This window comes from Psammomys obesus, unplaced genomic scaffold, assembly GCF_907164565.1.
Source record: "Psammomys obesus unplaced genomic scaffold, mPsaObe1.curated_primary_1811, whole genome shotgun sequence".
NCBI classification, from domain to species: Eukaryota; Metazoa; Chordata; class Mammalia; order Rodentia; family Muridae; genus Psammomys; species Psammomys obesus.
Window position 1 is genome coordinate 13,068,169 of NW_026596064.1, and position 10,142 is coordinate 13,078,310.

General features: G+C 50.2%; 1 protein-coding gene across 1 annotated transcript in view; it reads left to right on the forward strand.

Moving 5' to 3' along the window:
- The first annotated feature begins 8,304 nt into the window (after positions 1–8,304).
- Itgb5 (integrin subunit beta 5) overlaps positions 8,305–10,142 on the forward strand; it is a 113,036-nt gene continuing 111,198 nt past the window's right edge. Inside the window, exon 1 of the mRNA XM_055625047.1 lies at positions 8,305–8,626. Coding sequence (XP_055481022.1) covers positions 8,557–8,626 — 70 coding nt within the window. The 5' untranslated portion in view covers positions 8,305–8,556. The remainder of the gene's footprint in view (positions 8,627–10,142) is intronic.

A 10,142-nucleotide genomic window follows, 5' to 3' on the forward strand; every position in this document is an offset into this window, starting at 1 on the left:
GACAGTGTCCTTTCTTCTGGGAGTCTCATAGCAGTGAGTCTTAGTTTGTTTCTGTTTTGAGATAGGGTCTCATGTATCCCAGGAAAGGGGGCCCCATCCATCTACACAGCCCTGGGGAAGCTCTGTGGGATGCAGGCTTTCCAGTGTAACTGGCTTCCCCCCCCCCCCCCTCCCCCCAGCCAGCGTTTCTCTGTGGAGCCCTGGCTGTCCTGGAACTCACTTCAGAGACCACGCTGGCCTCAAACTCAGAGATCATCTGCCTGCCTCTCCACCACCGCCACACTGAGTGTGGCCTTGCGCACAATCCCTCACCTGAACTTCGGTGGAATCACAGCTGTGTTTGTCGTTGGGACCTTAGGAGGGGAGGAATTCTAGCAACGGCACAATTCTGCCTGGCTTTCGAATTGGGACAGCAGACAGGACCAGGCATGCTACAATTTTTCAATTGTGTGTATGAGAGAGAGAGAGAGAGAGAGAGAATATGGACAGGCAGACAGATGTGTACCACAACATATACATGGGGGTTAGAGGACGATCAATTCTCTTCTTCCACTTTCACATGAATCCTAGGGATCAAACTCAGGCCACCAGGCTTGCTCAGCAAGCACTTTGCCTGGTCTCTCTTAAAATTCACTTGATTTATCCAGTGTTTTGGCAATGGAAAGTGGATTAACATGGGTGAAACCCAGACATTTAGATACCAGCACATTAAAAGAAAAAAAATCATCTGAATAGGTCAGGAAACCATCCTTCCCTCTGGCCAGGTAGGAAAACCACACCTTAAGCACTCTCCTGTGGAAGTACCATTTCATTCCTGTCTCAGCTCATTCCTAGAGGCCGGCAAACTTCGTGGTCAGTAGATGGCGCTGTCTCCCAAAACTTTCGGGGAAACTCCACTCGAGCCATTCTTTCAAAAAGGCTCATTTATTTCTTTCATCTTTTTTTTTTTTTTTTTTCCATGTGGGAGGTTTATTAGGGGAAGGGGGGAGAAGGGAGCAGAGACAGAGAAAGGAAGAGAAAGGGAGAGAGAGGAGAAGAGAGGAGGAGAGAGAGAATCAGGGAGCAGAAGAGGAAGAAGAGAGAGAGGGAGCAGAAGAGGGAGAAGAGAGAGAGGGGGAGGCTCATTTATTTCTAACTGCTGACTTCCTCTCTTCCTTGCTTGCTTGCTTTTTCATTTGTTGTTTGCTTGGGAACAGGGTCTTAGGTAGTTGGCCCTGAATCTGCCATACAGCCAAAGGATGACTGGTCCACCTGGCCTCCCCCTCCCAAGGGCTAGGATTACAGGTGCTCATAAGAATCATTGTTAACTTTATTTTTTAAGTGTGTGTGTGTGTGTGTGTCCATCTAATACCACAGCATGCAAGTGAAGGTCAGAGAATGTCATTGGCGAGTCAGTTCTCCCCACCGTGAACTTCAGGTACTGAAGTCAGATTTTCACACCTTCAAGGCGAGTACTTTGGTACACTGAGCCATCTTTGGGTCCTTAGTCAGCATTTATGCAGTCGTGGGGAGCAAACCCAGGCCTTCACACATGCTAGGCACACACGGTGCCAACTGAGCTATAGCCCCAGCCCACTCTGTAGTTGTTGTCTTTTGTTTCTAGACATGGTCTCGCTATGTAAACTGTGGTATCCTGCAACTCATTGTGTAGCCCAGGCAGGCCTTGAGCCTGTGATAATCCCACCTCAAAATCTATAGTTGTTGGCACTTCAGGAGTGTCCCATTATGCCTGGCTTGGCTGCGCTGTATTAAGATATTTGCAACCTTTTTACGAGAGCCTTAGACCAACAACCTCTTTTGTTGTTATTCTGATATAACTGAGCGAGCATGGTGCTAGGGGTTGAACCTGGCAAGTCATCCATTCTCATTAAACACTTACTCCACCATGGAGCTACATTTCCAGAACTGAGCAATGCTCCTGTCACATAAAACTGAGTACGACTGTTTAGATAATAAACATTTTATTTGCCAGGTGTGGTGGCACAAGCCTTTAATCCCAGTGCTTGGGAGACAGAGGCAGGTAGAGCTCCGTGAGTTCAAGGCCAGCCTGGTCTACAAATTGAGTCCAGGACAGCCAGGGCTACACAGAGAAACCCTGTCTTGAAAAAACAAAAAACAAAAAACAAAAAACAAACAAACAAAAAAACAGAAAATAAAATAAGTGAATAAAAAAATAAACATTTTATATTTTATTTAGTGGTAATTTTATGAAATAAAAAAAGGAGATAAAGCTATTTCCATGGAAAATTCCTTCAGTTAAAAAGAAAAACAGAAGGTTCCCAGCAAGAAGTTTTTGTTTTCCATCATCGTCTGTGAGGCGAGGAAAGGCTGTTGGGACTTCCCAGTGTTCTCTGTGTATTCTGATTTGGCCTCAGTTAACAACACACAGCACAGAAAGAAAGGCTAGAGAGGGGCCCTGGGAAGCCTGGAGCACATATGGAGGAGTTTCCACCTCACAGTTGGGAACTGCTCTCTTCCGTTCAAGGGCAGAGGCAAGCCATTCAAACTGCCATTCTGCAGGCCTGGGAATTCCTGAGCCCACAGGCACAGCCCTGGCACATTCCAGAAAGCTCAGTGGCTTCTTAGTGAAAAGCAGCGGCAGTAGCCAGTCTATGGCAGGACGCTCCCTGGAAGCCAGGGACGATTCTTAGTACCTCTTATGTAATCTCCCTTACTTCTCATGACTGTTATGAAGTAGGCAGAATTATTACTCCCTTTCAGAAGCTGAGTGAGGCGAAGTCACTAACTTGGGCAAGTCAGAAAGCTAGTAAAACAGCCGGCCATGATGTGAGCCCAGACAGTCCAGCTCATAGAGCCGGCTTCCATGACACAAACGACAAATTGTCCACATTGTAACGTATGAGACCCACCTCTGAACTGGACAGTGTCCTTTATTTCCTGGGCCTTGGTGACAGATGCAGTGGAGGAAATACAGGCTTCACTTTCCCAGAACTGATGAGCTCACGAGCCTTCACAGTCCCAAAGCAGAGCAGTTTTTCCATTACTAATGTTCGAATCACCCCATACTCTCCCTGGTGGAGTTAAGCATTTTAAATCACCCAAAACGAGGCTGAGAGCTGCGCAGGTGTTGAGACACTTGTTGCCTTTGCAGGGGACCTGGATTAAATTCTCAGCACCACAAGGTGGCTAATCTGTAACTCTTCCAGGGGATACGATGCCCCTTTTGATCTCCACAGGGACCAGGCATGCAACATGGTGCATTCCCACACACGCACATTCAGGCCAAACATCCAGTCATATAAGGTAATAAAATAAACAACTCGTTTTTAAAAATCACCTACAATATTCTCGCTTGTTACTTTTTACCTCGGGCCTGGCTCTGCTCTGAGGACCTTCCAGCGTTTTCCACAGATCCTAGCCAGGAAGGGGCTTCTGAAAGGCCATGCCCCTCCACCCCCATCTTAGTTCTGTACTAGGAAGAAAGTCCTCTGTGGTATTCATGGAATGTAAGGAGCATGCTAGGGCAAAGAATGTCCTGGAACATAAAAGCAAATCAGTAAGATCCCAGCTAAGGAAAGGCATCTTTGGGAGTTTTGTTGTTTTTGACACAGGGTTGGGTGCAGCTCAGGCTACAGAGTCCTGATTCTTCTGACTCCATCTCTTGGGTGCTAGGATTATAGGCGTGTGCCACCATGCACAACTGAAAAAGCATCTGTGAGCCAGTTCTGATTAAGAGTCATCACTGTGGTGGCTTGAATGTAATGGGCCCCCTGTAGGCTCATAGGGAGTGGCACTATTAGGAGGTGTGGCCTTGTAGGAGGAAGTGTGTCACTGGGGGTGTGAGATTTGAGATTTCAGATGCTCTAGCCAGGCCCAGTGTTTTTAGAACTCTCAGGTACTCTCCAGCACCAGCCTGTGTCCCAGCCGCCATGCTTTCCGCCATGAAGATGATGGACTAAACCTCTCAACTGTAAGCCAGCCCCAGTGAAATGTTTTTGTTGGGATTCAGACCCAGGACCAGTGGCTAAGGTGCCCACTAGCCAAAGTACAACTGGCCTCGAGGTTCTCCCACCATCCCTCTGTCCCTCCCTGTTACAGGGTATGGCTGGCAGGCCCTGCCCTCTGCCCTGAACATTTAGCCCAGGGGCTGGGAATCCCCTTTTCCAGAAGCTTTTCCTTATATAATGCAGACATTTTACACACACTCTCTCTGCCTCTTCTCTCTCCTCTTTCTCCGCACGTACTTTCTCTGTCCTGTGTCTATGTCCCCTCCATGGCCCACCCCCGCTTTTTTGTCTCCTTCTGCATGGCCACTTCACTGACCCCTCCTGTGAGGTCAGGGAACTCGCCCAAGACCGGCCCACAATAAACCTGAATTTTACTCTAATTTGCCTTGAACTGGCGTATTAGTTTTCCTTTGTAAGAATTGCCATGGTTATGGTGTCTCATCACAGCAATAGAACTTTGGCCCAGACAATCACCATGTAAAAAATATCTGTTTGTGTGAGCATGTGCACGTATGTGTCTTGTCACAGGTGTGCTATGGCACTCTTGTGGAGGTCAGAGGACAAGTTGGCAGTTTTCCACTGCCACTTTAGGAGATCCAGGGATTGAACCCAGGCCATTAGGCCTGTGCTTACCAGGAAAGCCATCTCTCTGGTCCTCACTTCCATTTTCTTAGTGAAAACAATTAAGGACTACAATTACCCTCTAAATTATACATGTCTCATTCCATTGCAGGACATCATTTTCTGTGATTAACCTGAGTTTCACGCTTTGAAAAAGCTTACAGAAGTATTATACATAGACATTTGGATAATGGACCTACTTGATTATCTCAATAATGTGGTCTCTCGTTCTCTTCTAGCTCTCTGCTGAAGCTTCAATGCACGTGATCCTGAGTCTCTTCAGCGTCTGGCAGGAAGGGAGAGCATGGCGAAGCTTGAGAGAGAAGCTCTTAGCTGTCTGGCCCAACCTGGCAGTGACTTGGACGGCTTAGTGGTGAGGGAGGACCCCATCCAACCCCTTAGCTTATATTGCCTGTCGCCATGTGTTGAAAGGTGTTGTGTTCCCTCTCAGTGAAGATTCAAGTGTGGTTAGAAATGAGTGTCGCAAGAACAGCTATAAAGCATAGTCATGCCTGGCTTGCCCCTGAGTCACGTGACTTGGAAGACTAGCGGTCAAGGTAGAGGGAGCTCTAGGGAATCCTCGGTTTCCACCTCCCAAATTATGAAGTGTAACACAGAATCAACTAATGTTAACTGCCTGCCTGCTGTGTGCCGGGTGTCTAAGGAGGCCGGGAGAGGGAATGAGAGCCCTGAAATTGGAGTTACAGGCAGGATGGAGTAAACTGCATGATGTGGGTGCCAGGAGCTGAACCTGGGCCCTCTGGAAGAGCAGCAAGTGCTTCTAACAGTTGAGCCATCTTATCAGCCCCGGATATTGTTTTTAAATATTTCAGTTTAGGCTGTATGTGGCAATGTTTATCTGTAATACCAGCAACTGTGAGACACGATGCGGAGGCAGGAGTTTGAAAAGGTTACAGAATAATGAAACCTTGCCTCAAACAGTCAACAAACCCTGAAAATCATTTCATAAAGGCTGGGGGGAAAACACATTCCCTTTGGAATATATGATTTAAAAAAATATTTTCAAGCCTCGCCTCTTGAAGACTGCTCTCAGGAAAATGAAGTAATTAAAAATTCCAGAACTGATGATGATTATATGAAGAGAGGTGAAAGACATACTTGCCAAGTGTCTGCTAGCTATACCATAATAAATCTCAAATTCTTGTGTGGGGCTGCTACTGCCTCTCCTCCTCCCTCAGACCTGGACTGGTCCTCTTGCCTTAGCTTACTGAGTGCTGGGTTACATCAGAAGCACTGTGCATACCCATCTTTCATAGTCATCATCTATATAAGAATCTTTAAATCTTAAAAAAAAAAAGACTTAGCTTATTTTTCCTTTGTATGTATTGGTATTTTGCCTTCATGTATGTCCCTATGTGGTGCACATGTGAATGTCTTCATAGTTCAACAGACAGGTGTGTGCGAGCTGCCATATGGGTGCTGGGAGTTGAACCCAGGTCCTCTCAAGAGCAGCCACTTACATTTTAACCACTGAGCCATTTCTCTATCCCTCTAACTATTCTTTGAATGCTAACAGACACATAATGTAAAATCTATCATCTTAGCCATTTTAAGTCTAACATTCTGTGCCGATACTGCTACCCATTGCTAGAACTTTTCAATTATCCCAACCCAAAACTCTATACTCATGAAAAAACTCTCCATTCTCTCCTCCCTCCAGCCTCTGGTAACATCCGTTTTACTTGTTTCTATGACTTCGCCTGTTCTAGACACTTTATACAATTGTGGGCATGGTGGCACACCCCTGTAATCTTACCACTCAGGAGGTGGAGACAGGAGAATCCATAATTCAAAGTCATCCTCTTCAGCTACAGAGAGTTCAAAGCCGGCCTGGGCTAGATGAGAGTCCCTTCCTCCAACACAAACACGTGAAATTATATAATATCTGTCCCTTTGGGTTTGTCTTATATCACATAGGGTGTTTTTAATTTTGCAGTGTCAGAATGCCATTCTCTTTCTTTCTTTCTTTCTTTCTTTCTTTCTTTCTTTCTTTCTTTCTTTTTTTGAGACAGGGCCTCTCTATATTGCTCTGGCTGTCGTGGAATTCACTGTATAGCTCAGCTGGCCTCAAATTTACAGATGTGCCTGCCTTGGCCTTTGCCTCCAGAGTGCTGGGATGAAAGGTGTGTGCCACCTCACACGGCTCTATTTCTTCCTAAGATCAAATAACAGATCATCATATTTGCTCATCACCCGACACTTTATTATCTGTGAACACTTAGAGGAAGGATTCTTGAAGGGGGTGGGGGGAGGGCACGCAAACCACAAAGCAGTTCTGAATTAGAAAAGGTATCTTTAAACCAGCTTTGAGGCAGCCTGGATTGCTCGGAAGTCATGGCTTATGGCAGGTCTAGGCAGGCTGAGGACACCCAGAGAACCACCAGATAAGACTCCAGGAGGGGCTTGGGAAGAATTAGGGCAAGTTGGATCATAGCCCTTTACAGCTGCAATTTAGGTAAACGGTGGTCTGTGCCAGGTGTGGGACAAAGTGGGGTATTTCCACAGCTACTAAGTGCCCGTTTTGGGTGCAGAGAAGATGGGATATTGTGGGGCCTGAACTTAACGCGTGGCAGAGCACAGGGAAGCTATTGCCAGCCTTCAGGCCACAACTCTCCTTCCCGCTGACCCATCCGGCATACTCCCGCCAGACAAATCAACCCTCCCTCGCACAGCCTTTGATCAGTTCCCATAACTTAGAACCACAGCCTCTCAGCTGGGATAAGAGTAGCCGCAAGGCCAATGCCCTTAGGGACAGGTAATCCCAAGATGGACCTGAGCTGCTTTTACCTGACAATGGTTGGGCAGCCGGTATGAATTTTAAGTCAAAACAAAGGAGGCTGTTACAGGGTACGGTATTCGCATACGGTCTGAGGGTGAATTTTGAAGTTTGCTATGGATTGCTCCCTTTTTGCCTATGCACACTACAGTACGAACTGACTCCTGCCAGTACCGTCCAGTCAGAGTCTGAAAAGAGGGCACAAACCAAGCTTAAGACCCAAATACCTCAGGTAGGTTTTGCACCCACACCTCCAAGTCCCGCCCTTCCAGCTGGTTTTTGACCTGCAAAGGTTAGGCTGCCTTACTTCAGTCATTCTCAGTTTCTGGGCAAAACATCCCGGCAGTCAGTTCGCCCATCTAAATAACAGTCGGGACGTTGGCAGTACTCAAGGAAGCGAGAACTTTGCCCTATGCCTGCTCAACAGTGTGCCCTCGGCTTCACCTGTGCCTCTACGCTCCACGTGTCCTCCCTTGCCCATCCCAAGCCTGGCGTCTTGGCTCAATACGCCGGGCGCCTCTGTCCCATCTCGGGCGAGGCTCGGACTGGCATGGGCTCCCGAAATGACGAAATGCCCTGGCAGATCCGAGTGGTACCTGCCCTCGATCCTGAAGTCATACTGAGATTGCTTTGGCCCAAGTAGTCTCTGCGGGCCTAATGGGGCGCTCCCTGCACCCTCCCGTAGTTGCTAAGACCCGGGAGGGAGCCCCTAACTAGAAGTTTCGAACTCCCCAACCCTCCCCCGACCCCACCTAGAGCGTCGGGTATGACAGCCAACCTGGGCACCCAGGGACCTAAGCGTGCCGGCGGGTCCCGGCGCAGGGCGGAGCTGGTCCGGCCCGGAGCTCGCCCCGCCCCGTCCCGCCTTAGCCGTAAACTGACCGAGTGGCGGCCCGCGGGAGAGAGAGGGGAGGAGAAAGCCGAGGAGAGTGGGGCCGGGCTGCGGAGGGAGAAGGCAAGGGGGCCTCGCCGGGAGCAGACACGCGGGGGGGACTCGGCGACGGTGCGTCCCGGCCAGCCAGGCGAGAAGGATGACGGTGGCGGCGGGGCGCGGGCCAGCCCGGCTACGGGCGCCGTGAAGCCCGAGCCCAGCGCCCGGCATGCGGCTGCGCTCCCGGGCCTCGGCCCCGCTCCGTCCCCGCCGCGCGCCCCCGCCGAGCGGCGCGCACCATGCCGCGGGTGTCCGCGACCCTCTGCGCCTGTGTGCTCGGGCTCTGCGCGCTCGCGCCGCGCCTCGCAGGTAAGCCACGCCGCCCACCGCGCCGCCCGCTCGGGAACTTTTGCTCGCCCGCGGCCGCCTGCAGGGGCCCGAGGGTGCGCGGCACCCCGGAGCGCTCCCCGGTGGGACGGCGGGGCGCGGGGCTTCGAACCCGCGGGTGCTGGCCGAGCGGAGGGGGAGCCCTCCCTTCCCGTGTAAACAGCGTGCGGCTGGTGGCCGGGCCCGAGGGCGCTGGGGACTTGGGGAGGGGAAGGCCTCTCCCGCCCGGGGCTGGGGCCCCCGGCTCTGCGCTCGCCTTTACAAAGCGGCCCTTGTGACCCGCCCGGAGAGCGGCGTGGAGAATGCAACTTTCTCTGCGCCTGGTCTAAATTGAAAGTTGTCACCTCTCCCCGCTTGTCCGGAGTGTCGCGGCCCCCACCTGGGGTGACTCCGCCATCCGATCCTGTTCCTGTCCGGCGATTCGCAGACACGGCGTCCCGGCTGCGGACGGTCTGCTGGCACCGCCCCAGCCGGATGCGCCCCGTCCTGGCGGCTCCTGGAGGAGTACCCCCCCCCCCCCCGGCTACCTGCCTGACGGCTTCGGACGTGATGGGGGCAGTTGAAGAAGTCCCCAGAGGAAGGATGCTAGTCGGCGCTGGGGCTGCCCGGGACAAGAGCGTGCCCTACCTCTTCCAGACCTACCCACTCAGAGCAGGAGTTGGGCAACTTTTTCTCCTTTCCGTCGGAAGTAATCGTGCTATTGATTAGGCGTGTGCTATTCACTTTCCAGCCCGAGGTACTTGTTTTGTCTTTCCGAGCCCAGCCGTTGCCGGGCTGCTGGAGGGAAGAGCTCTGTTCCCCTACCGCGTCTCATTTACATGAAGGAGGTTGAGGTTTCCATCCGAGGGCGAGGAGGGAGTTGAGGAAAACAAAAACGTCCTTCAGGCCCCGGTCCAAACTTAATAGTGTAGCAAGGCTGCTTTTCTGGGAAAATAAGTAGATCAGTGGGTCCCACTCCCTGCCCCCAGTCTGGCAACCAGGGCCCAGCTTTGGTGTTCTCAGGTCCCCAGGGAAACGCAGAGACGTAGCTTGAATCACTACCCTCTGGGATATCTCCTTGTCGGCTGACCTCACTTTGGGGCAGACTTTTAGTTTGAAGTTATGCTCTTTATTGTTTGGTGGAAATTTTTTCTTTTAGCTTTTGGTGTGTGTGATGGTGTTTTTAATTTTTTTTTGTCAGAATAAACATACAGCAGTATTAGTTTTTTTCTTTTCTACTAGCGTTCGGTGAAATTCAACGTCGGCAATGGCTTTAGTTTCCTTCCAGCTAGACATTATTTGATTCTAATGAAAACTCAAACATTTACCGTTGCAAAGACTTTAATCTTTATTAGTTGAGTTTCCGGCAACCGGTTTTTTTTTTTTTTTAATCTTATTTACTTCCTCTTCCCCATCTCTTCCCAGATCCACCCCCCAATTCCCTATGCACCCAACCCAGTGTCCATTTAAAACACACACACACACACACACACACACACACACACACACACACACACAC